The sequence below is a fragment of the Xylaria bambusicola genome (genome assembly GCF_022495145.1).
Source record: "Xylaria bambusicola strain CBS 139988 unplaced genomic scaffold F5B22scaffold_13, whole genome shotgun sequence".
Taxonomy (NCBI): domain Eukaryota; kingdom Fungi; phylum Ascomycota; class Sordariomycetes; order Xylariales; family Xylariaceae; genus Xylaria; species Xylaria bambusicola.
Genome location: NW_025953566.1, coordinates 41,852 through 64,573, shown reverse-complemented (window position 1 = coordinate 64,573; position 22,722 = coordinate 41,852). Strand labels below are relative to the sequence as shown.

Here is a 22,722-nt window from a genome sequence, read left to right as displayed (position 1 = left end):
GGGAGAATGTGAATTCGCAGCTGCCAGGGAATAGCCAATCACGTGATCGCGCACCTCTTTCGTGTTGCCCTGCCAATTAAGCGCTCACTCCCACTTGCCTAAAATACCCCACGTCATTCCCCAATCGAGATCCGCCCTGGGTACGCTAGGATACCGTACCAGACTTGTTTCAAACCATCAAACTGGACAATTAAGGGCCAATATTTCCATCCGTCAAGCACGGGGCATCTTGCGACAAACAGTCTCTTTTTGAAATATCGTTACTTAGACTCACCCCAAATACCCCTCAATTACAATGCCTGCAACCAGACGATCTACCGGGGGCGGTCGGCCTACCGGAAAGCAAGCAACGCTCTCTTTCAACCACCGAGTCACAAAGTCCGTGCCGAAATCAGCCAAGAACCTCTCTTCTGCGCACGCTCAAAGCCCTCTCGCAAAACATGTCATCAACGTTGAGCCGGATGTCAAGGACGAGGTGGACGCCGAGGAGAAGGCGGAGGTAGAAGAGCCGAAGCAGGTAGAGGTAGCGCCGGAGCGCGAGAAGACCGAGGCAGAGCTGCGCGCGGATGAGATCTCAGACCGCCAGATCAGCCAGTACTGGCGAGATATCGAGAACGAGCGCAGGACGAAGAGACTCCATCAGGAAGATCTGAGCCTGGCTGAGAAGATTCTGCGATATTGGGATGTCAGTTCGCAGTATGGGGTATGTGTTTGCCTGTGCTTTGTTTCAATCCTTATGCCGAAGAAGAGTCTCTATACTAATAGCATTCTTCAAGCCGTGCGTCGGTATAACCCGCCTCAAGCGCTGGCACCGCGCTGACAGACTTGGTCTTAACCCACCCGTTGAGGTCCTCGCGGTCTTGATGCGGGAAGAAGAGGAGGGTACCAAAGGCATTGAGAAGGCGTACATGGATAACATACTTAATTCGACAACAAACGGGGGTGCTTAATCCGGGGTGTATACCTAGGAGCTTGGAAATGTCTGTAAGTTTGACGAAGGCTTGTAATTGCATATGATGAGATTTGGCTTGGGAATGAATGGCTATCACGGATTTCTGCGACGGTGTTTGGAGTTTAGGGCTCGGTTAATAATACTATCAATGACAATGTAGTACTACCTATTGACTTGAATTCTCTCTCATTCCGATTTCTTTTCCAAGGGTATCCGAATACGAAAGAGCTATCCAGGCTCTTTTGCCTCTATCTTTGCCTTTGTCGGCTAACATGATGACCCGCCCATGTTATTGCTTACCCCTCAATACCAAATGCTTCGTGTGCGGTGGTGTGGCATAGTCTCCTTCCCTTGGGCCTCCATCATTTTCATAGTATCGTACAAGAAAAAATCTATCAAAATAGCATTGACCTTGGCTTCTGGGTGGTTACGTTTTATTTCACGGCGAATGAGTTCGACACACCAGATGCTGCAGGCTACATTGTGAACTATTCAGCAAAAGGATCGATCAAAGCTCATGGAAGTAGGGCATAGCTCACCTCTAAGCTGCATTTCGTACTTGCTGCCACTTTCGATGGTTTCCTTCCTTGTTATCAAAGCTTGCAATGGTGGGCTATATCCAATGCAGCCGAGCGTAGCCAGGATCTGTGGGACGCGATAATCGGCAAACATGGTGATTTTATCGATGTCGCGGAAAGCACCGTAGCATTCTCCATTGAAACAACCCCAAATATCTGCCACCAGGATTTGAGCGCGCTTGAGGAAACGGATGGGCTTACGTCGGCCCTCGAACTGGAATTCATCTCGGAAACAGGAGAAATCACGTGCGAGCAAGTTGACCAGAGCAGCTGCCGATCCGTTGGCGGCTTCTATGCAGTTGATGAAGCTGCAGTCGTACTTCTGCAGGACGCCGCGTTATGCGTTGGTAGTGCGTTCATTTGTTATGTGAAGTGGTGTGAAGAGATGTAACCTACTTCATAGAGCACTTGACCAGCCTCTCGCAGACAGGCAAGGCGGGCTTCAAGCAGTGGGATTTCCTCATCTGTGCACGAGCGGAAAACATGCCGCAAAGACTCCAGGTTGCAGTCTTCTTCGTTCTGCCAGAAGTGAGGGTCCGTAATAGGTATATCTTGAGTGAGCAATTACTGAATTAACTAAAGCAGTCCTTGATTATGTGAGATGACCATGTGAGAAAGCAAGCCATGTGACGCAAGGGCTCGTTGTTTGCAGGGCGGTTCATCGACCTACCTTCTTCCAATGCCCGCTGGAGAGAGGCAACTAAGCTCCAGTATCCCGTCCAAGTCTTGTCTCGGTAAGCGACAGCAAAGCGTTCGTCTTCTGAACGAAGTGACCAGAAAGAGAAATTGAGGAGGTCCATGGTGAAAATGAAGGCCACTGTTTTCTCATCTTTGGTCTTTGGGTGGAGCTCGTGCTCTGCCCAATTCTCGGTCGAGTACTGTTTCTGCTGCATCTGCTCGTATATGAAAGCAGCCGCATTCTTGGTGGCCCTCATGTCTAAGGCGACATCGATGGAGTTGTCGTAGACATATTCAGCCCCTTCTAAGACGCCCGTCTCAGGCTCATCGTCTAGATTCAGTTTCCCTTGCAGATGCTGTCTCAGAAGATCGAGAAGCTCCGGGTCTGGCTCGCTATCTGACATGTTGGCTTTCCTGGGCGATGTCCAGAGACGAGCAAATGCAGTTCTCTTGTGAGTGGCTATTCCGTGGGGTCTTGGGCACTGAGTGGAGCACGAGAGATGCTGCGGTAGGGCTGTAATAGGCCCTTTGAGGAGGGTAGAGAATAAACGAATAGCAAATTGAAGTGGGCTGAATTGGGACAAATGAGCTTTCTCTCGACATACGAATCTCCTGATCATTTGCAGGCATATACATAGATAGCCTACGATATCAATGTTGATCGTTTTTTTTCCCCCGTTCATACCTTAAACCAATATACATACCTAGGTAGTATAAGTACCTGACTACTGGACTACTGCACTCCATCCCACTTTGCTATAACCCGTGGGCCAGATACTACCTTCTCCACTTCGAGTCCGTCCCCGAATCATTGGCATGGAAGTGTACATGCAAATGCACGTCTGAAATATCGCGACGCTGCCTGGCGAATAGGCACATGTACCTACGAAGTACAAAACCGCACGAAGCCAATGATGCGCAGCCTGCCGGCTCTCTTGGGAAGATTGTGAGCCGCTACGCCAATCGCGTCAGCTTCCGCACTTCACCCCTGACGGTCCTCTCACTCAAGCTACCCCGGGTAAGTACCTGCCTACCTAAGGTAGGTACCTACCAGTACACTACCTACCCACGTATGGCCCACCATTGCAGCAGCAGCCTGCCGTCTCGTACTACCCGTACGTAACGCGCTGAGGCACCATACTAGGAGGTACAGGCGATGATGAACTTATACCTACCTAGGTAAGTACCTAAGGTACTACTTACATACATACTACGTAGTACTTGGGTAGATTCTTGATTGAGTCTCTGGTACCACCCCAGTACTAACTTGGCAGAGAACTCAGTACAAGCTGTCAAGCATTTTCTACATACAACCGCCCTCAGCGCTGGCTTTAGTATTATTTGTAGAATACCTTCAAGCCTGCTGGATATAATGTACCTACAGTAGGTACCTCTAGAGTGCCCCCAAGCAACATACCATGGATGCATCTGTAGATAATTCGAGGTACTGTGTTAGTACCTAGTAGGTATGTAGTTATTAGGTATAAGTACACGCATTTTCGACCATCTCTTCACGCCGTGACGGTACCCTCGAGGTACTCTACGTAGGTAGAGGTCCATTACTAGGTATTGCACCTGGGAATTGATGCTCTGAGGCTGACTTCCTACCTACCGTCCGTACATACCTAAGCTTAAGCACCTGCACGCTGGTCCCATCAAGATCTCGACCTCTTTTCCTTCAACCCGTCCATCCATTGCTAACTAATCCTCGCCTTGACTTTCGTCTGCGCTCCGAGGCTTCGTTCTATCGTATTGTCTCTTTTCCAGCTCCGCCATACGCTCATTACTCGTCTGTTTCTCTGCATCACATGTATCCACAGCCTACCTCGCCGTGACGACATCACCTCCAGATCGCTCCTGACCATGGCACTGGATCGTGATACCTTCAATCGCCGGTCTTTCGGCCCCTCGCTCCATACGAGCATAAAGCAGGTGCGTTTCGCGCATTCCTTCGCGGCTCGGCTTCTCTGTATCGCATTCATGTCACTTCTGTTTTAAGCTATTACTATGTCCTCCTACCGCACGTCTACGAATGCGACTGCTCCCAGCGAGCCCGTCTTTTCCCCTACCATCGCGCCCATGCTTCGATCATGTCCCGAATACGATGCTCCCCACTGCAATGCCTATAGTTGAATAGCCTACAGTCATGCGACACGACCCAGCGCGTTGCTGCCCATTCAGCTATCATACAGACTAACTGGAATTCTACAGGCGCGTGTCCTCATGGTTGGTGCTGGTGGTATTGGCTGCGAATTGTTGAAAAATCTTGCCCTCACTGGCTTTGGCGAAGTCCACATTGTCGATCTTGACACGATTGATCTGAGCAATCTTAATCGCCAGTTTCTATTTAGGCATGAGCACATCAAGAAATCAAAAGCTGAGGTACGGCGCTATGAAGTCGATAAGGGGTTGGTGCTCGAAGTGTCACTATACTAACCAATCGAATAGATAGCTAGAGAAGCTGCCCAGAGATTCAACCCCAATGTGAAAATCGTTGCCTACCATGCAAACGTGAAGGATGCCCAGTTCAGCCTCGAGTGGTTTAAGTCGTTCCGCATTGTATTCAATGCGCTGGACAATCTCGAAGCAAGACGACACGTAAATAGAATGTGTCTAGCAGCTGATGTTGCCCTTATTGAGAGTGGAACTACAGGTTTCAATGGACAAGTACAGGTCATTAAAAAAGGTGTTACTGCATGCTACGATTGCAGCACCAAGGAGACACCCAAGTCTTTTCCAGTTTGTACCATTCGAAGTACGCCTAGCCAACCTATACACTGTATCGTCTGGGCAAAAAGCTATCTTCTCAACGAGATGTTCGGCACCAGCGAGGATCAGGCCTCTCTCGATACTTCCGAGAATGAAGACAACGCCGACGAAATAGCAGAGCTTAAGAGAGAGTCTGAAGAATTAAAAAAGATTAGAGGATCAGTTGGAACAGAGCAATTTCCACAGATGTTATTCGACAAGGTTTTCAACAAAGATATTGTGCGATTGCGATCTATGGAAAGCATGTGGAAGCACCGGAACCCGCCAGAGCCTCTCAAATATGAGTCGGTCCTAACACAGACTAAGGTTGATATTGAGAGAGAGGCTACAATCCAGGACGGGCAGAAAGTATGGACACTTGAGGAGAATTTGGTAGTCTTTAGCGACAGCCTGCTTCGTCTGAGCAAGCGCGTGACGGAAATGAAGGAGCAGCATGGTGATGACTCTCCGCAAGCTATGATAAGCTTCGACAAAGATGACCCGGATACCCTTGATTTTGTTGCTGCTAGTGCCAATATCCGCTCGTATATCTTTGGTATTGAGCGGAAATCACGCTTTGACATTAAGCAGATGGCCGGCAATATCATACCAGCCATCGCAACTACAAATGCGATTGTGGCAGGGCTTTGCGTTCTCGAGTCCTTCAAGGTTCTCAGGGGCGAGTTTGACAAAGCACAAGAAGTAAGTGTCTTATGACTTGCCGCACAGTCAAGCTGCTAACTTGCCAGGTATTCTTGACGCCTTTCGCCGGGCAAAGGTTGCTAGCCCCAGATAGACCTCGGGCACCCAATCCCGACTGTCCCATCTGCGGCAACTACCAAGCCAGCGTATCTGTCGATCTCTCGCGAGCAACGCTGGGCGATCTTGTGGAAGACTTCGTGAAACTACAACTCGGATTTGGCGACCGTGATTTTGCGGTCAACAGCGAGGCAGGCTTACTCTATGATCCCGACGAAACCGATAACCTGGAAAAGCTACTTAGTGAACTTGGTAAGCATAATTTTGCAATAGCCTCAAACACCCAGCTACTGACACCTTGTGTAGGCATCAACCAAAACAGCTTTGTGACCATTGTTGACGAAGAAGACGAGGACACTTTTATGAACGTTGTCCTTAATATACAATCATCGTACGCTGCTCTTTAGCCTCCATCCCTGCAAGCCTTACTAACTCCTCCTAGTTCAATTGAGAGCACAGCGAAACCGATCAAGGGACTCGAGCCAGATAAGGCCCCAGAAATTCCACGCAAGCCTAGAAAGGAGCCCGCAGTTGAGACTAACGGCGTAGAACTACCTTCTCGCAAGCATGGGCTTGAATCGACAGAGCCTTCAAGTGATCTTAAGCGCCCAAGAGCAGATGATGCTGATGCCCCTCTAGCGAAAAAGAAGGCTAAAATGGCCGCGACAGATGACGTGGCCCTAATAGAAGACAGTGAGGCGGGTATAGGTGCTATCACCATCGAGGATGATTAGCTAACCATGTGCATCTCATCCTATGAGCGCGTGTGCATCACCATCGCAGCTGACACGGTCGTTCTTGATTATGTCGCACTCAAGCCTCCATCGATATTGAGGACGCAATTATGTGCGTATGTATTATTCGCCAGGAAGAGTGCAGCATCTGCCACTTCTTCTGCGAGCCCTAGTCGGCCCATGGGGATGAGAGCAGAAAGATGCCCGCCCTCTTCCATATCTCCATGAGGCATGTATATTAGTAATGCTGCTTTGACTGTACGAATGAGGACGCGAAATCATGACAGCATGTTACGCAAGAGAGAAACATGGCTATAGGGGTATAAGGATACCTTACCTTTAGTCATGTCAGTTTCAATGTAGCCAGGCTGGATGACATTTGCTCGGATGTTAAATCTTCCGACTTCCCAGGCAAGTGCTCGGGTTAGGCCTACATCTCGAATTAAATAAGTTACTTAAATGGGAAAATAAAATAAAATAAAATAACGTACCAATGATTCCAGCTTTTGATGCAGCATAGACAGAGGCACCCCGTCCTCCATTTGTTGCTAGGAGGCTGGATACATTTATAATGTTTCCTTTCCTAGTGGCTTAGGTGAATGTCTTTTACTTTGAAACTCAAACGTGCTTACCACTTTTTTGCTTCATCATTCTCGGGATTACGCTTTGGCAGCCGAGAATAGTTCCTTTGAGGTTGGTGTCAAGAAGCTGGTTCATCTCTTGAAACCGCGTCTTAAAGAGAAAAGAGTTCTGCGAGATACCAGCAGCGTTGACTAGTATGTCAAGAGGCCCCTAAGCCCATGTCCGGGTGCTTAGCACACGCAGCGCCAGAAAGTATGTGACGCGAACGCAGACTTACCGTCTTCATTTTATGCATAAAAGATTGCCAACCGCTTAGGTTAGACACGTTGAATGCATGGGCTTCGTGTGGATACGATAGGCATGCATGGTTTAGAGAATGTATGGCCGTCGTGAGAGTCTCGTGGTGTCGGCCGATCAAAACACAGGAGGCGCCGTGGTTAGAGAATACCTTCGCTATGGCTAGCCCGATGCCCCGGCTACCACCGGTGATGAGGCAGCGCTTGCCCCGGAGTGAGGCCATTTTCTTCTCCTGTCTGTGTCTGTCTTTCTCTGTCTGTCCCTCTCTCTCTCTCTCTCTCTCTCCCCTTGACTCTTCGGCGGCAGTGTTAATGATGGCCGTAACCAATGTTGGGTTGAGAGGTAAGTTTAGCAGGGCACAAACAAGTCAAGGACGAATCACCTCCATCAAGAGTTTAGGTGGTTGGTGCTTGTTCCCTACTTTGACGTCAGAGAAGTACAGTCGACGAATTGCTCAAACACCCAATATTAGTTTAATACTTAGAATAACTTATTTTTAGTCTCGGTATGGGGTATTGTGCCTGGGCCCCAAACTTAAGTTCCGATGCCAAGAATAGGTATGTATTCTTTTGTTGGCCGTCGAGGCCGTGAGCCGTTCAAGTTAGATACCGGTACCTCGTAGTACCAATTACCGATTACCAATTAACGGTCGGGCGGCGTGGACAGGGAATGGGTTCCGCGTAGCTGCGTGAACACTTAGGTAGGTAGTTAGGTAGTATCTTAGGTACGGTAGTAGTAGGGTCCGGCAGATCTGGGGCCAAGTTACCTACCTACCTACCTACCTAGGCTGTACTTAATGGATTGAGGGCGTTCATTATGTGTGGTGGGGGGGCTTTCCACCACGCCTATCAGCGCACTCTGGCTCTCCCTCCCTCTCTCATTGACAGCGAGATATGGTCGCATTCCATCCTCAACGCATCTCCAACATTTGCCTGTACTAAGAACTCCTGAGACCCAATTAGGACAGCCTTATCTGTCTACTAATCATATTGTTACTATTACCGCTGTACACTGTCGCACATAACTCTTATTCCACACTCCAGCCTACCTCGGTATACAGCTATATATCGACCGACCGGCTTACAGCAACCGCGCTTCTGCTCTTGTTGCCGCCTCATTCCTCTAACCATACTCGCCTTAGAAGAGGATTGGATAAAGACATCTCAAGGGAAACGCCTCGGAAAGCGTGCCAGATAGTTGGTGTCCTGGAGCTTACCGCAATCCTCCCACCGCCAGGCGTCCCTAGCGACCTAGTATACTCCCTCTCGCGATTCGATGCGCCATCAATTGGCTAAGCGCTCACCAACATCACCTATCCACGCTTTCTTCATGTTGTACACAACCTCCACGGGGCCATGACTACCGAGTTTCCACCCTTTCCCAATGGCTCCAGCTTCGATGCCAAGTTCGACGGCCCAATATCGGATCTCAAAGCAAACACGACCGACCTCAACGCTGCCAAGGGCACAGAACAAAAAGAAGCCGTTATAGATGCGGGCCTGAGAAGTCTAGATCATTGTATGTTCACTTAACAGTCAACGATATTTTGGAGTCTAAGAACAAAAAACAAGGAGCAGCCCGCAGCTTGCACCCTAAAGCCGGCCACATGTGCATACAGGAGATGGCCAGATAGATGCTAACAGACGGTTTGGCAGATAAACGAGCTCTTCCAAAATGGCGGTACGATCTACGTCAACAAGCTCTTCCACTCATTCGCTGGGAGACGCCATACCTAGCCTGGCTCCAGGCGAAGCTGCGCTCTCCTGCTCTTGATAGCTACTTTGCCATTACTGCCAATCTCGGTACTCATACCTTCTTTATGATTGGGCTTCCCATCATGTTCTGGTGTGGTTTTGCATCCTTTGGAAAGGGGTTCGCTTCTCACCTCTGCACCATTCTACCTATTGCGCTGCTAACCACCGGGTAGATTGGTCCATATCTTGGCTTCCGGTGTATTCTTCACAGGCTTTATCAAGGACTTCTTCTCTTTGCCACGTCCGCTGTCTCCGCCCCTACAGCGGATTACAATGTCAGGTTCTGCTGCCTTGGAGTATGGTTTCCCTTCAACGCACTCGGCCAATGCCGTCTCAGTGGCAGTCTATGCAATACTCTGTCTTCGGTCACCAGACAACACATTTCAACCTAATACGAAACTGGCGCTAGAGTCATTATCATATTTTTACGCTGTTAGCATCGTGCTTGGCCGTCTCTACTGCGGCATGCATGGCTTCGTGGATGTGGTGATTGGATCTATAATGGGCGCGCTCATAACCCTAATCGAGTTTTACTATGGTCCTCCGTTAGATTTTTATTTCCAGCAGAACGACTGGACAATGATGTTTGCTGCTGTTTTGGCAATTATTGTTCTTGTCAGAGTGCACCCCGAGCCGGCTGACGATTGTCCATGCTTTGACGACAGTGTCTGCTTCGCTGGGGTCATGATTGGTCTTGAAGTTGGGACTTGGCATTTTGGTCAATCACCGTTCGCGACCATACCATTTGATCTCCATGCACTTGGATGGCCAGCGGTGATCCTGCGTGTTCTGTTTGGTGTATTCGTTGTCTTTATCTGGCGTGAAGTGGCCAAACCTACTCTGCTGAAGACTCTTCCTCACCTCTTTCGGCTCATAGAAACCTGGGGTCTTAGCTTGCCGAGAAGATTCTTCATGCCTGCTTCGGAGTACAAGAACATCCCGCTACGTTTAAAGGTTGATAACGTTTTACCTAGCGTCAGCGATCTGCCTAATTTGATCACAGCTGTTCGCCATCCCAGACGTGGTAGATCCGTGTCCATTGGCCCTCAGAGCGCTGCAGATGCCTATGAAACCTTGGCCTACCGAGAAAGAAGGAGAAAAGAGAGTAATGCTAGCTTGCGCTCCAAAGTCAGCATGCAAGAACTTAAGAGTGACCAAGTAGGACACAGCACTGCGGTCAATGGCCAACAAAAGCCCAGCGATTTCGAAAAGCAGATGGGTGAAGGCACCGTAATTGTTTCACCAACCAATTCAAAGAAAGCCAATGGAGAGCCGGAAATGTATATTGGCAATCAGGACGAGTTAAGCGACAAAGAAGTCTTTTCTAAGCTGGTTAGGCCCCGCGTCAGATATGATGTTGAGGTCATTACAAAACTCGTTGTCTATGCTGGTTAGTATTTTCCTGTACCCTCCAATGAAGCACACATTCTCACATTCTCACAGGTATCGCATGGTTCGCTGTAGAAGGTGTGCCCATTTTATTCGAGTATATTCCTGGCCTTGGTGCTGGCCATCTGCAGCTGAGATGAGACGTTTCCCTCATCATACGTTATGTGATCACGCATTTGAGAGTTCAGGGCTGTTGAATCATGGCCCCTGGTTTACGGATCAAGCCAGGGGCAAGGCGTTGGAGGTGCAACCTTTCTGTACACTCTTGCCCTGTTATTGCTGTCCCTTTATATGGGATGCGGCAAGAGTCTTCTTCCTTGTATATATATATATTTATAAGCCCGATATTTTCTTTTCCTGTGCATACTATTTATTCCTCTTTAATAATGACGCGCCTTGAGCCAAGTCATCCTCGAGATTCTCTGTTAATGCCTCTTTAACATGTACGATGCGATGTTTTGGGGGAAGGGTTACGATTAGTTAATGTATCATTGAATCCCAAACTAGATACTGATGGTCTATTCTTTCCCATCTCCTAATTCTAGTGAGAATGGGCATCACAGGCTGTAACATATGCTGTTCACATGCAGTCTTTGTGAGTAATTTGTCATAACAGCTCTGAGCTTTCCAATTGAATAAAGGAAACATAGAAGAGCCATCTTCATCTTTATTACATGTACGTACAGCTGAACATGCAGTTCACCTATGGGTACGGGCATGATGCAGCCTATTTATAACAAGGGCAGAGATACTGGGCTTGGAACTTGAGCAATTCAGATTATAATAAACAACTAGGGCTGCATGAGTCCTTGACCAACCAACTCCTTCTTGGCTGGTGGTGGCTTGACTCGACTCTATACACAACTGGTCTGCCAGCCCAGACCGCCTAGGTCTCTGGGATCTGTTTCAAGAAGCGAAGTCTGTATAACCTCACTTTCCAATATTACCTGCATGTCTCTGTAAGATCATGAACAGCCTGCAATGGCCTTTCGTACGGCCGAAGGTGCAAGGCGAACTGCATATTCGGCTGGCACAGCGTTTGTGCGTGTAACGCTATTCACGGCTTTCGAGTGATGAAAGTGATGTTATACAGAGCTCACTTCGTGAAAATGATCAATCTGACCTGCGCGGTAAGGTCTAGCAGAATTGTATATAGAGGCAAAGTCAAGAAGGAATTGGTTGGCCAAGGACTTTGCAGCCCTAGTACATTATCATGTTGTAAATCACTTAAGTTCTTAGCTTGCCGTAGTTATCTGCCCTCGTTATAAAACTTCTCATCGGATAAATTAAATTTTGACGAGTTTTACAGTTTATATGTTTCTTTATATTTCTAGCAGGGCATAATCTGTACATACAATCGCTTGCTTGAGGCGTTGGAAGCTCCTTATGACTTTGGACGCTTAGCTGAACTCCTCGTGGCATGTAGCTGGTTTAGCACATCACCAGTTATACAATAACCGGCCCTCTTTCCCCATTCTGTTATAGATGCGAGCAAAGAGCGGGTTGTGCTCGAGGAGCATACGGGGTATTTGAAGAAAGTATAGTTTAAACCCTCTCTTTTTTTTAATGGATTTTCCCTTTCCCTCTTTCTTTGAAGGATTTATTCCTCCTCAGTCTTGTTGGTCTTGTACTTCTTACCCAGGGCGCGGTCGAGGTAGGTGGCCATGACCTGCTCCTTGGGGACCCAGTTGACGGGGACCTCGAGGCCGAGTTCTCCCTTGGCCTCAAGCTCCTCGAGGACGGGCTTGATGTCCTCGGATAGCTCGAGACGCGTCGGGTTCGGGAACCAGCTGGCGAAGTGGATCTGCGCCAGCATGATGCGGATGTCCTGCGTCTTGTTGGGCATGCCCGCGTGCCATATCGTGAAGTCGCGGATCGCGAAGCTGCCCTTGCGCAGCGTCGGCTGGCATGGAGGACCGGCCACGGCGACCTGCGCGTCCAGCTGGTCTTGCGGGATGTGGCCTGTGGCGCGTTGGCCCTTCTGGCCGCCTTCCTTGGCCACGGTGCGGTTGTGTGTGCCCGGCCATGTCTCTGTTGACCCGTTCTCCGGGTTCATGCCGATTAAAGGCACGTTGGTCACTAGGGCGAAGCACTTAGGTGGGTGCGGGAATTCGACGTCGTTGTGCACGGGCTGGCGCTCGTTTTCAGTGCCTGGTAGAGGGGGCATGGCGGCGTTGCCTGAGGCGAACGTCCATTTGGGACGGGGGCCGAGAACGGCAGATGTGATCTGGGTTGCGATGGGGTCTGGGCGGAAGGTCAATTCTCTGTCTAGTCATGTAAAGGCAATTCTAATTAGGAGAGGAACGTACTGCAGAAGATGGAGGGGTGGAAGTACTCCGCCCAAGGGGGAGCATCCTGCTGGAGGTTTCCTTTGTTGTAGTTGAAGGGGCTGTCCTCGCCCCTTTCCTGGAGAAGCTTGGAGTCTTGAATCATCTTGGCATTAAGGTGGTCCAAGTCCTCATGTGGGATGGCATCTTCAACAACGACGACGCCATCTGCGGCCAGGGCGTCCACCGCAGTCTTTAGGTTTGCCTCTGATAGACGCTTGTTCTTGATCTCCTCGGCGGAGGGCGTGATAGCCACGGGCTGTCTCGGGATCTGAGTTACAGCCATGATCTCTGAATTGTGTTTCTAACACGCACGACAAATTGCCAGGTCTTCGATCTCTGCACAGGTGAACAAACAAATGACACTGCTGGCTAGCTAGACTAGATAGCGGGTCTCGTCGGATCTGATAACAGAGGAAAGGCTAAGAATGGCGAACCGGGACAGAGTGCAAGACGCCATTTGGTCCTTTATATTAGCTCCTTGCTTCACATGCCACATGCGATGCCATATTTCCTGCCTTAGCCGATTCGGTCCAGCGCCGCTTACCCGTGGCAAGACCCTGTCATCATGGGCTAGGCTAGCGGTCTCTTCTCTTATGCCAGTCCCAGACAGAGAGATGCATATCAGCTGATGGTGTTTCAACGGGATGGCGCTGGCAGAATTGCGTGATGGCCTTGATGGCCAAGATTAGTAGGTAAATAGGGTAGTGCAAGTGATAGCGTAGCTCTGTCTGGGGGTCTTAGTCTACTAGGTAGATGCTAATTGTACGATTACTAAAAATGGATAATAATAGCAACCGTCGACATATTCGCAGCTCCATCATTGAATAGTCTACCCGTCGAGCTTACTAAATGGGGCACTGCCGACGGCATAAGTACTGAGCTATGATATTGCAATTACAGACATAATACCACTTTACTTTACTTTGCCTGGCTGTACTTAACTAAGGTATTGTGAAATATAAACAAGTAGACGTTGGTCATTAAGGATGGTTTGAGATCCTACCTAGGCATGCTATTAGGTAATCCTTCACGCTTGTCATCGGATGCCCTCTTGTAGGTAGTAGGTATGCTAAAGGCATGATGCTTAGCTGTCTTCCTATGAATTAATTGCGCCAATGTCTCAGGGCACTTATGCAGAGTTGACTGGGACAAAGCCTAGACTACCTCCTCATAACCACTAGATAGATAGTTGTCCACCGCTCCTCAAATGGTTCTTGAGCATACCTTTATTTCCTACGGCCGAAGGTCCAAGGGAGACAGAATAGGGATGGGTAATGAAATTCTCGGAGTCCTGATTTGGATATGTCGCACAACTCAAATCGTACCCTCTAATTTAGAGCATCTGGGTGCAGCTAGCTTCACCCTAGCCGCCTTTTTTGAATTGGGATTCCGAGGACCGAGTCAGCCCATGGACGGACGGAGGATGCCGTATGCGCTCCTCGGTAGGTTTATGGAAATCTATGCATCTTTGGCGAATATGAACCTAGCACGAATTGCTCGTCCAGAGCTCGGTGCGATACTACGGTAGAATTTCTTCAATGCACTCAGGCTTCGAGAATAAGCGCCTACACAGTTGCAAAAAAGCGGTGACATCGAATCTGGCGCAACGTTGGGGTCTAGTCTTGCGTTGTTAAGAGATCCGAGATGCCTACTGGTCAAGCATATTAAGGGTCCGGCCAGGATCAGCGATCAATCACGCTGACCGCCCACCGACCGAGCTGTAGTTGCAGGAAACCTTGCTATCACATATGCATGCAGCTCTCACGAGCGAGCCGCCCGTCTGGTAAAATGCGTACTTACATCCATTTTGGATCCAGTGTGGAGTGAGAAAGTCTAGAAGCTAATGACTTACATAGTAGAGTCATCCAACTTAATAGATGGAGAGAGAAACGGCTACCTGAACCTTCAACAAAATCATGCCATAGCTAGAATTATGTTTGAGTATACAAGGTAGCTGTCATTGTAGGTATTCATTTATATTGTAAGTGCAGTGAAGATATTCAACGTAGCACTGAATGGCATGTTGTTGCCCCTCCTTACTTGGCCCCGCTACCTCCATGCGACTGATCAACGAGCCAAAATTATAAGAATTGATTCGAAGCACAGTGACAGGAAAACATATTGGAGTAATATTATGAGTACGAAGTGACCGTCATCATTGAGAGGAACTGGGTAGTTTCCATAACGACCCTCAGAAGCAAGCAAAAAAGAACTCACTGACGTCACTTTTGACTCTCCCAGGCAATGACTAGCCATCTCATCACCATTTGTCAGGGATGCTTGAGATTCACTCCCCTCACCTAATCGTTCGAACAGCTATCGATTCAGATGCAGATGCTGAAGGCATACGCGAGTTCATCACTCATCACCAACCAGGACAACAATCGGCACACCAAAACGGAGTCCCATGTCACGCTTGAATCGATGCGAACTTGAGTTGGGAAATGGCGGGAATTAACATCCAATGGCACCAGTGGCTTGCAGATTATCACTTTGTGTTCAACCGGTGAGCTTATCGGCTACGGAGGATATAACTACTTTGACGAGATCGAGGAGATCGTCGAGAAAACTACCCCTCGCTACCTGACCGACATCGGTGTCATGATAGCCAAGTCGCACTGGCGGAAAGGGTACGGCCTCGAGGTGTTTTGCGCCTTCACCGAATATGCCTTTGGGGCACTTGATATCGCACGGGTGAGAATCGAGACTAACCTTGCTCATGAACGATGGAGACGATCGATGCACGCCGTCGGGCTCCCAATTTCGAAAAGCAGAACAGAGTTGCATATGGCGAGAAGCTAATGGAGCATACCTGGCATGTCGATGCAGCGACGTGGAAGGTCAATAAGGAGGACATGCAGAAAAGAGGCAAATGGCTTCTTTAGAAGCAGTATCCAGGTATGAAACAGCACACTCTGAAATCAAACACAATATATAATGGACTACCTCCATTTTTACCTACGTTTTCCCAACATCGGCACCCCGATAGGAATGCGGAGAGCCATCTAGCTCATTCGGCTGCCTTCGCCATTCGTCGTAATTGCCATGCCATAGCTCTGCGAGTCGCGGATCACCGCCCATCTCGACGCGGCCTTGACCTCCCAATTCCGGATAGTACACGGGATTTCCGCCTAGCTCGGGCTTGAGATCTGAGTTGCTGTTATTACTGTCGTCCACGTCCCGCTTGCCAGCCGCTTTGCCGCGACGGTAGATCAGGAACCCGGCCAGAACCGCCAAGATGATGCCAATTACGCCCGCACCGATGCCGATGCCTACTTTGGCGCCAAGACTGAGGCCACTAGCGGTTGAGTTCTGAGATTCAGCAGTGGATTCGCCGGTATTAGAGGCGCTGTCTGGGGTTGAATCAGATGGCTGACCATTTGATGATTCCGATGGGCTAGGTATGACAACCGTCGAACTCGTCGCTTCACTGCTTAGCGAAGTTTGTTCTGAATCATCACCAGTGGGAGTAGGCTCTGGCGATGTTGATGACTCCGCCGTCCGTGTGCTCGTCGACGAGGTTTCTTCTTGAGCTGACGTGACTTGTGTAGTCGTCATAGTCTGCATCGTCGTGGTGGGCCGCCTTGTATTAGTGGTTGGCGCTGGCTCAGGCTCAGGCTCAGGCTCAGGTGTTGGGGTCGGCGTTGTCGTTGTGGTCCTTATCGTAGACGAAGGCGAGGACGAGGTTCCCCCAGATGCCTGCCTTCTTATCAGTCTAAGTTCAGTTCACGAACTCTATACTACAAATACTCACAGTATCGCCCGCCTCATAAGGCCACTGCACTGAATAATTAAGATTTTCGTCATCTTCGATGGAAAACGCATACAGGCCGGACGGGAGATCGTTGGGCGGTGTCCATATGTATGAATTTCCTGATCCTGCTGTGGGTGCTAAGTCAGCAGCGGAATGCTAAGTTCTGCTGCATGCTTACAATATATCACTTCAACTGGTTTAATGTTGGTGGATGGTCCGGTTAACAACGTAATCACGACAGGGCCATTCGCGTCTGCCCAGCTCAGCGTGAAGGGCTCACCAGGCGATATGTCGATCTCAGTCGAGGTGAACTCGATTGCCAGACATACTGCTATGAAATAGGTGGCGGCGAGAATAACCTTGTTTGCGATGTTGAAGGCTCCCATTTTGCAGCTACGCAACGTCAAATTCGAGGCCGAACATGTAACAGGAATTTGTTGCCAGCATTTTGTTCTCAATTTCCTTCGCATCCATGCCCACCTCGAAGTTATATACTCCCTACAATTGCCACTCTTACCACTGGTACTAGACCAGCGTGGCGTTGTCAACTTGAGATTCGATCAACAACTCATGGGATATACTGCGATGCCTAGCGAATTGAGCTGAGACAATTGAGAGCTATATTTTCACTATCTCCAAGCTGAATTTATATGGCGCTTTTCTGAAAACCTAATTGGTAGTCCGTCAGGTCATCCTTTACTACTTCGCTTAATTAAGCTCGTTATGGTTCCAGCCCAGGCCCAGCCATCTGCGCCTAGCCCATAGACTCTTCTTTTGACACAACTCGCAACTGGAAGCAACTTGATGAAGATCTTGCCTAGAGAATATAATACCTAAGCCTACCTATGCACTCTTCGTTAGATCTATCCTAGAATTCAGGATCCAAAGCGGGGTTGGTTCCTGCTTGAATGAGGGCTCAGACGATAGTCTGACAAAGCTGGGGTACGCTACTGACAGTGCAGGGAACGGAAGGAAGCGGCGAATGCGATCCCCCTGGCTCGTTACTAGTATGAGGATCCTTACGACGTAACGTCTAATACAGCAAGACATTCGGAACATGAAGTGAGATCGTGTGCCTAGTTGAGCGTTACAAAATACCAAATTCAACGGATTGTGAGTAGCTCGGTTTTAGATCTGCCCTAAACGAGGAGCTCAAAATGTCGGCAAGGAAAGGTCTATCCGCGCGGTTTTCGAAACTACTTCATCGAGGCTCGAAACGTCACGACGATGGTGAGTCATCCGACGAACGCAGCAACGGCCTTTGCGCTGTGTGCAGTACCATCGGCTTCGATGGTGATGGAAAGGATAGGGAAACGGTCTTTAGCCTAGGGCTTTTAGGCGACATCAAGCAGCGGACTTCATGTCCCTTTTGCAGACTTGTGCTAGACTCAATGCAGGACGACCGCATCATTCATACGCAATCAATCGAACATTATAACACGCACGAAGTGCGCATATTTCGGAGCGGTCCGAAAATGTTTTCAATCCAACCTTTGCCAACATACTCCAAGGTCCTATTTGACTCAGAAGTGAAAGGCTTTGAGAAACTCACCTCTTCCAGCCAGATCGACTTTGAGATGATCAAGAGTTGGCTTGCGACTTGTGAAGGAGAGCACAAGAAGTGCGTACCAAATGAAGGGCCGTTCAACATCGATCTCAGCTTCTTCCGATGTATAGATGTGGAAGATATGTGTATTACGCCAGTGCCCATTACATCTCAATATGTCGCTCTGAGTTACAAATGGGGTGACTGTACTCCTTTTCTTCTTCTAAAGCCCAACAAAGACGACCTTTTCGCGAAAGACGGCCTTAGGAGAAATTGGGACTCTATTCCCAGAACTATTCGAGACACTATCGACTTCGTTCGTGGTGTGGGTTGTCGATACGTATGGATTGATCAACTTTGCTTGATCCAAGACGATGATCATGATAGAGGTATAGGAATAAACGCGATGGATTTGGTGTATGAACAAGCTTACTTCACAATACTAGCTGGAAGTGGTACAGATGCCGATTCCGGATTGCCTGGTGTTAGAGAAGGGACACGTTCGTCCGTACGCCAGGTTACTAGTGAAGTTCTGCCAGGTGTCAATCTTGTTCTTCGCCATACAATGGAAGACATTGTTGCCAAATCCGAATACCACCATCGAGGATGGACGTAAGTCGTGACATACGAGATTTGACTTGAGATACGCAACTGATGTTCGAACAGATTCCAGGAATATTACCTTTCAAGAAGGAAAATTATTTTTATAGATGATACGATATACTTCAAGTGCTATGAAAAGTTTTGGCAGGAATTGGAAGATGGGTTGCCTGTTCGATCCGATCCAACTACAGAGCAAGGACAAGCGTTGCATAAGCCGAGTGGTGACGTCTACCACCTTCTTGGACAATTATTAAACAAGTATACGACGCGTGAGCTCAAAATGCCGGGCGACTACGTGTTCGCTATGGCAGGTGTCTGTCGGCGGTTGGCGGACTACGCGCAATGTAGTCTCCTCTTCGGCATACCTGTCCCGGCCCTGGATTGGTTTCTTCTGTTCTATCCAAACAAGGCGGGTTTGACGCGGCGGGAATCCTTCCCAAGCTGGGCATGGTCAGGATGGTATGGCCAAGTCTACTATAACTACGGATCTGGTAATGTAACGAAGTGGGTGGCGGCTAGCACTTGGATCACTTGGTATAAAAGAGAACCCTCCGATGACGTGACACTGGTTTGGGCGAAGGCGGATACCCGCGCTTCGAGGGCGAAAGAACTCTTCGGACATTTGTGCGACGTGTCGCGAACTGAGCCCTCAAGTGAAGTCATGGGCGAGCACGCGGATAAGAAACACACCTTTCTACATTTCTGGACCGTATCCGCGAATTTCACACTTCGCAAGATCGACCGAGATGAGGCAGACAAGTCAATGTGGTCTTATGGAATCTACTGGACACCTACGACATATGAAGTTGTAGGCAAGGACGGCGCGAACTGCGGCTTTGTCACGTTGGATGACGCAGCTTCTACGAGCGAAGATAGCAAACCCGTGGAGTTCATACTATTATCATTATCGGCAGAGAAGTCACAAGTAGTCGATGCAGGAGGTCGGTTCTTCTGGGTGCTGATGATTGAATGGGACAAGGGGGTAGCCGAGCGGAAGGGCATAGGAAAAATCCGTCGAGATGCACTCGCATCTGCCGTAGATGCGGGCATCTCGTGGAAGGAGATTACGCTGGCATGAGCAGCAAAGGCTATCTATTTGCAGATTCGAGGCTTGGAGACGGGTTTCATAGGGTCTCAATGTGTTACCTACAGGCACGATGACGTGAGACAGGCTGATGAATTGGGGACACTTGGCCCATTTTGAGCTGGAGTGCCTCCTATCATAGTAACATGCATGTATACAACTCACTCACTTTGTCTCCGAGGCCGCAAGCCCCAGGCCCTATCATACCATCATACCATCATACCATCATACCATTATACCATTATACCATTATACCATTATACCATTATACCATTATACCATTATACCATTATACCATCATACCAGCGCGGGAAGAGGTGTGCATTGCATGGCGTGGCATAGGAACACAACGATCTGGGCTTCCTTTGCGGGCAATTATTGCCTCGGCTCGTGTGGTGACATTGAAGAGGAGGCTGGCTGGCTGGCTGGTTGTGTAAGCGACAAACGGTTCTTCTTGCGAGTGCAACGAATAATTACGGATCTTATTGGCATGCATTATTCAGCGCTTATAAAAGGGGGATGGAGCACCAGCCACAGCACCAGCCACTAGGCACAGGCGGCCGCGACTACCTACATGTAGGTTAGGTAGAGAGGTAGAACCCCACAGGAGCTCCCGAGGTCGTCGTCTGTCCACTAACACGATTCAGGCGTGCTGACTTGGTACATTATCCTCATGAATCCGCATCCTGTTGAGCGCCATCTCTTGCCGGCTCGAGTTTGGAGGAGTGTAAGTGACCGGCATACCAACAGCCTCGACTACGTACCCGGCTAGAGAGAACAATTGTATTATTTATTGGAGTCTTGTTTGATTCCGTCCGCTCTCCTCCTGTATCCCATTGCTAGTGCCGGTCGACCTCATGCTTGCTGGCTGGCTTCAATAAGCCCACCGAGTGAGCCAAGTCGTGCGGCATTAACACTCTCGGGAGCGACCACGCCGCCGACTTGTATCGTATTAGCGATAATGTTGTTTTCCCGTGACGAATTCACCAAAGATGAGCAAATCAAACTCGAGTGAACCCGATGGGAGTCGAACTGTCTTGCATTTACCACCCTCCAATCCGCAACTCATTACTAAGATCCCCAACATCTTACCTCATGAGCGCGTTTTCCCAATTCAAATAGGCTCCGATCTGTTCAAGCTCTCTGGTGCTTCTCTCTCATCGGACGGTGAGTGATGCTTAGTGATGCCTCGCTTACCTCGTTGCTTGTTGATATCCTCAGCCCTCACTTGTCACTCTAGTTTATAAGGCTTTCAGAATATTCATGCACCATTTTGACCCTTCTCTCATTTCATATTGCAATTGCTAATTTGACTGCTAGCACCGTCATATTTCTCGCAGTACTTCCTATGTCAGATAAAGGCTGCTGAGGAATCCGGAGACGACTTGTCTACTGCTATCCGTACACTTTATATTGACCGGGACCCGGTAACCTTCGGAGATATTGCTCTCCATCTGCAGGGATATCATGTCACCCCTCGCGATGGCACGCACTTCGTGCGTTTGTTCGCTGATGCGCAGTTCTATACCTTACCTAAGCTGATGTCTCGGCTTTATGAAGAGTCAATCTTCATCTCGATAGGGCATCGGGAGTTTCAGATTCCTCGAGATATGTTCACGGGACCCGGGAATTCACCTAATTTCTTTTCTTTAGGCTTCGGTCTTTTCTTCTCGTCGCCAAAAGACCTATATCCCGGCCTGGATCGCAATGATTTGATTAGGCCGCCCTCTATTATGCCGCCGTCGGTTCCGAACCGCTCCGCTGATACCTTTGCTGAGCTTCTGCAAATCTTACGCGGCTATCCCGTGCATATCCGCGACGAAGCGCATCGAGCGTCACTCCTTATGGATTGTCGTTACTTCAACTTCAAGGCTCTCGAACAAAAGCTACTACCTCATCATATAAGCTATAACCAATCGCGTAGGAAACATGAGATTTTGATGAGGGTCGAAGATATCTTCAAGTCCGGTATCTCAGTGATGAACAACAACTCGGGAGATTTCAGTAACGTTTTAGGGGGCTCATTTTCAGGATGGGTCAACTACATGAGACCTTATGAGGATGACAAGCAGCGGGAACTGATCCTAGAAATCGGGGGAGAAGCCACCAAGCTGCATTTGAACATCATGCGTGCAGAATTTTTCGGCCAAATAAAGACTCGAATTGCAAGATTATTCGAGGTGATCGCGACGAAACTGAACCTCCCCACGACGCAACCTTTAGGCCTACTGATGGCTTCAGGGGGGGCTGATAGCCAGCCTGCGACCCCAGGGAACACCCCCTTAAGTGAAGACTTGGTACGCATATCGCTCGACCCGGAGGCGCACATTATGCTCGATGGGAAACAATACGTCCCCGACTCTGATATTGAGGAGCTGGCTAATGCACTGGCAACCTCCCCTTCTGGTGGTATGGGTGGTGGGCAAGAATCACCTGGGTCAAGTGCAGCCGCATCTCACGGCCCATCACGAAAAAGAAGACGGGTGGATACCACCGGCCAGGTCGCCGAGGAATGGGTTGTTCGAACTGGGCAATGGAGACTACGCATACAGAGCGCCAAGAACGGGAAAAGTGTGGTCGAGTGTGTGCTTGTTGCAGTCAAGCTCGACGCTTATAGCGTAGAGCAAAGCCGCAATGCTCACCGGGGGTTTCTCCTGAGTTGATGTCGGAGCTTAGGGGAGTGGCCACACCAAAGGCGACAGACATCATAAATGATACGATGGCGCATTATATATTTCTCAACGTACATTGCGAACACGAACTATGTATGATTGTATTTGAAGCGAGTTGTCATTTGTACAGGACATATAGCGAGCCATACTCTTTATTAGTTACCATTATATTTCACCTGTAGATAACAAGAAAAAGTGCATTTAGACCTGCGATGCGCAATATTTACTCTACACTCCTCATATTAATTCACAGGACTCTATC

At 48.9% G+C, this 22,722-nt stretch overlaps 9 protein-coding genes across 9 annotated transcripts; 5 read left to right on the top strand and 4 right to left on the bottom strand.

Annotated features, from left to right (window-relative positions):
• The first annotated feature begins 109 nt into the window (after positions 1 to 109).
• Positions 110 to 1,113, top strand: F5B22DRAFT_599905 (DNA polymerase delta, subunit 4-domain-containing protein). Its single transcript, XM_047974492.1, has 2 exons — positions 110 to 703; positions 777 to 1,113. The coding sequence occupies exons 1-2, from the start codon at positions 296 to 298 to the stop codon at positions 948 to 950; spliced, it is 582 nt and encodes a 193-aa protein (XP_047832261.1). The 5' UTR covers positions 110 to 295; the 3' UTR covers positions 951 to 1,113.
• On the bottom strand, positions 1,114 to 3,060 carry F5B22DRAFT_599901 (uncharacterized protein). The gene is made up of 4 exons (XM_047974491.1): positions 2,201 to 3,060; positions 1,927 to 2,081; positions 1,492 to 1,852; positions 1,114 to 1,428 (listed from the first exon to the last, which is right to left on the bottom strand). Exons 1-4 carry the CDS (start codon positions 2,889 to 2,891, stop codon positions 1,256 to 1,258), a joined length of 1,380 nt encoding a protein of 459 aa, XP_047832260.1. The 5' UTR covers positions 2,892 to 3,060; the 3' UTR covers positions 1,114 to 1,255.
• A 702-nt stretch (positions 3,061 to 3,762) lies between these two features.
• Positions 3,763 to 6,483, top strand: F5B22DRAFT_73694 (uncharacterized protein). The gene is made up of 6 exons (XM_047980530.1): positions 3,763 to 4,140; positions 4,420 to 4,590; positions 4,657 to 5,658; positions 5,706 to 5,967; positions 6,022 to 6,106; positions 6,158 to 6,483. The coding sequence occupies exons 1-6, from the start codon at positions 4,072 to 4,074 to the stop codon at positions 6,447 to 6,449; spliced, it is 1,881 nt and encodes a 626-aa protein (XP_047832259.1). The 5' UTR covers positions 3,763 to 4,071; the 3' UTR covers positions 6,450 to 6,483.
• Positions 6,096 to 7,753, bottom strand: F5B22DRAFT_73645 (uncharacterized protein). The gene is made up of 5 exons (XM_047980529.1): positions 7,309 to 7,753; positions 7,082 to 7,241; positions 6,941 to 7,027; positions 6,787 to 6,879; positions 6,096 to 6,669 (listed from the first exon to the last, which is right to left on the bottom strand). The coding sequence occupies exons 1-5, from the start codon at positions 7,549 to 7,551 to the stop codon at positions 6,518 to 6,520; spliced, it is 735 nt and encodes a 244-aa protein (XP_047832258.1). The 5' UTR covers positions 7,552 to 7,753; the 3' UTR covers positions 6,096 to 6,517.
• A 728-nt stretch (positions 7,754 to 8,481) lies between these two features.
• On the top strand, positions 8,482 to 10,781 carry F5B22DRAFT_73619 (PAP2-domain-containing protein). The gene is made up of 4 exons (XM_047980528.1): positions 8,482 to 8,846; positions 8,984 to 9,200; positions 9,256 to 10,472; positions 10,526 to 10,781. Exons 1-4 carry the CDS (start codon positions 8,684 to 8,686, stop codon positions 10,609 to 10,611), a joined length of 1,683 nt encoding a protein of 560 aa, XP_047832257.1. The 5' UTR covers positions 8,482 to 8,683; the 3' UTR covers positions 10,612 to 10,781.
• A 991-nt stretch (positions 10,782 to 11,772) lies between these two features.
• On the bottom strand, positions 11,773 to 13,557 carry F5B22DRAFT_599883 (uncharacterized protein). The gene is made up of 2 exons (XM_047974490.1): positions 12,781 to 13,557; positions 11,773 to 12,715 (listed from the first exon to the last, which is right to left on the bottom strand). Exons 1-2 carry the CDS (start codon positions 13,082 to 13,084, stop codon positions 12,072 to 12,074), a joined length of 948 nt encoding a protein of 315 aa, XP_047832256.1. The 5' UTR covers positions 13,085 to 13,557; the 3' UTR covers positions 11,773 to 12,071.
• Positions 13,558 to 15,673: 2,116 nt separating this feature from the next.
• Positions 15,674 to 17,368, bottom strand: F5B22DRAFT_73510 (uncharacterized protein). Its single transcript, XM_047980527.1, has 3 exons — positions 16,734 to 17,368; positions 16,556 to 16,683; positions 15,674 to 16,500 (listed from the first exon to the last, which is right to left on the bottom strand). Exons 1-3 carry the CDS (start codon positions 17,023 to 17,025, stop codon positions 15,760 to 15,762), a joined length of 1,161 nt encoding a protein of 386 aa, XP_047832255.1. The 5' UTR covers positions 17,026 to 17,368; the 3' UTR covers positions 15,674 to 15,759.
• Position 17,369: 1 nt separating this feature from the next.
• On the top strand, positions 17,370 to 19,949 carry F5B22DRAFT_73478 (heterokaryon incompatibility protein-domain-containing protein). The gene is made up of 2 exons (XM_047980524.1): positions 17,370 to 18,713; positions 18,768 to 19,949. The coding sequence occupies exons 1-2, from the start codon at positions 17,713 to 17,715 to the stop codon at positions 19,780 to 19,782; spliced, it is 2,016 nt and encodes a 671-aa protein (XP_047832254.1). The 5' UTR covers positions 17,370 to 17,712; the 3' UTR covers positions 19,783 to 19,949.
• A 637-nt stretch (positions 19,950 to 20,586) lies between these two features.
• On the top strand, positions 20,587 to 22,722 carry F5B22DRAFT_73480 (uncharacterized protein). The gene is made up of 2 exons (XM_047980525.1): positions 20,587 to 20,955; positions 21,109 to 22,722. The coding sequence occupies exons 1-2, from the start codon at positions 20,781 to 20,783 to the stop codon at positions 22,449 to 22,451; spliced, it is 1,518 nt and encodes a 505-aa protein (XP_047832253.1). The 5' UTR covers positions 20,587 to 20,780; the 3' UTR covers positions 22,452 to 22,722.

What these genes read in the sequence shown, in the direction of transcription:
- F5B22DRAFT_73645 (XM_047980529.1), bottom strand. Translation starts at nt 7,551, where the DNA reads ATGGCCTCACTCCGGGGCAAGCGCTGCCTCATCACCGGTGGTAGCCGG. An exon ending in ATCAAAAGCTGGAATCATTG is followed by an intron (nt 6,880 to 6,940) that starts GTACGTTATTTT and finishes TTCGAGATGTAG; the next exon opens with GCCTAACCCGAGCACTTGCC. An exon ending in TGAAACTGACATGACTAAAG is followed by an intron (nt 6,670 to 6,786) that starts GTAAGGTATCCT and finishes TGCCTCATGGAG; the next exon opens with ATATGGAAGAGGGCGGGCAT.
- F5B22DRAFT_599883 (XM_047974490.1), bottom strand. Translation starts at nt 13,084, where the DNA reads ATGGCTGTAACTCAGATCCCGAGACAGCCCGTGGCTATCACGCCCTCC. An exon ending in CCACCCCTCCATCTTCTGCA is followed by an intron (nt 12,716 to 12,780) that starts GTACGTTCCTCT and finishes CCTTCCGCCCAG; the next exon opens with ACCCCATCGCAACCCAGATC.
- F5B22DRAFT_73480 (XM_047980525.1), top strand. Translation starts at nt 20,781, where the DNA reads ATGAGCAAATCAAACTCGAGTGAACCCGATGGGAGTCGAACTGTCTTG. An exon ending in TGCTTCTCTCTCATCGGACG is followed by an intron (nt 20,956 to 21,108) that starts GTGAGTGATGCT and finishes TTTGACTGCTAG; the next exon opens with CACCGTCATATTTCTCGCAG.
- F5B22DRAFT_73694 (XM_047980530.1), top strand. Translation starts at nt 4,072, where the DNA reads ATGGCACTGGATCGTGATACCTTCAATCGCCGGTCTTTCGGCCCCTCG. An exon ending in TCCATACGAGCATAAAGCAG is followed by an intron (nt 4,141 to 4,419) that starts GTGCGTTTCGCG and finishes GGAATTCTACAG; the next exon opens with GCGCGTGTCCTCATGGTTGG. An exon ending in TCAAGAAATCAAAAGCTGAG is followed by an intron (nt 4,591 to 4,656) that starts GTACGGCGCTAT and finishes CCAATCGAATAG; the next exon opens with ATAGCTAGAGAAGCTGCCCA.
- F5B22DRAFT_73510 (XM_047980527.1), bottom strand. Translation starts at nt 17,025, where the DNA reads ATGCGAAGGAAATTGAGAACAAAATGCTGGCAACAAATTCCTGTTACA. An exon ending in ACCAGTTGAAGTGATATATT is followed by an intron (nt 16,684 to 16,733) that starts GTAAGCATGCAG and finishes TAGCACCCACAG; the next exon opens with CAGGATCAGGAAATTCATAC. An exon ending in CTTATGAGGCGGGCGATACT is followed by an intron (nt 16,501 to 16,555) that starts GTGAGTATTTGT and finishes ATAAGAAGGCAG; the next exon opens with GCATCTGGGGGAACCTCGTC.
- F5B22DRAFT_73619 (XM_047980528.1), top strand. Translation starts at nt 8,684, where the DNA reads ATGACTACCGAGTTTCCACCCTTTCCCAATGGCTCCAGCTTCGATGCC. An exon ending in CCTGAGAAGTCTAGATCATT is followed by an intron (nt 8,847 to 8,983) that starts GTATGTTCACTT and finishes ACGGTTTGGCAG; the next exon opens with ATAAACGAGCTCTTCCAAAA. An exon ending in TTTGCATCCTTTGGAAAGGG is followed by an intron (nt 9,201 to 9,255) that starts GTTCGCTTCTCA and finishes ACCACCGGGTAG; the next exon opens with ATTGGTCCATATCTTGGCTT.
- F5B22DRAFT_73478 (XM_047980524.1), top strand. Translation starts at nt 17,713, where the DNA reads ATGTCGGCAAGGAAAGGTCTATCCGCGCGGTTTTCGAAACTACTTCAT. An exon ending in TACCACCATCGAGGATGGAC is followed by an intron (nt 18,714 to 18,767) that starts GTAAGTCGTGAC and finishes ATGTTCGAACAG; the next exon opens with ATTCCAGGAATATTACCTTT.
- F5B22DRAFT_599901 (XM_047974491.1), bottom strand. Translation starts at nt 2,891, where the DNA reads ATGAACGGGGGAAAAAAAACGATCAACATTGATATCGTAGGCTATCTA. An exon ending in CCAGCGGGCATTGGAAGAAG is followed by an intron (nt 2,082 to 2,200) that starts GTAGGTCGATGA and finishes TGCTCACTCAAG; the next exon opens with ATATACCTATTACGGACCCT. An exon ending in GTACGAAATGCAGCTTAGAG is followed by an intron (nt 1,429 to 1,491) that starts GTGAGCTATGCC and finishes TTCACAATGTAG; the next exon opens with CCTGCAGCATCTGGTGTGTC.
- F5B22DRAFT_599905 (XM_047974492.1), top strand. Translation starts at nt 296, where the DNA reads ATGCCTGCAACCAGACGATCTACCGGGGGCGGTCGGCCTACCGGAAAG. An exon ending in ATGTCAGTTCGCAGTATGGG is followed by an intron (nt 704 to 776) that starts GTATGTGTTTGC and finishes GCATTCTTCAAG; the next exon opens with CCGTGCGTCGGTATAACCCG.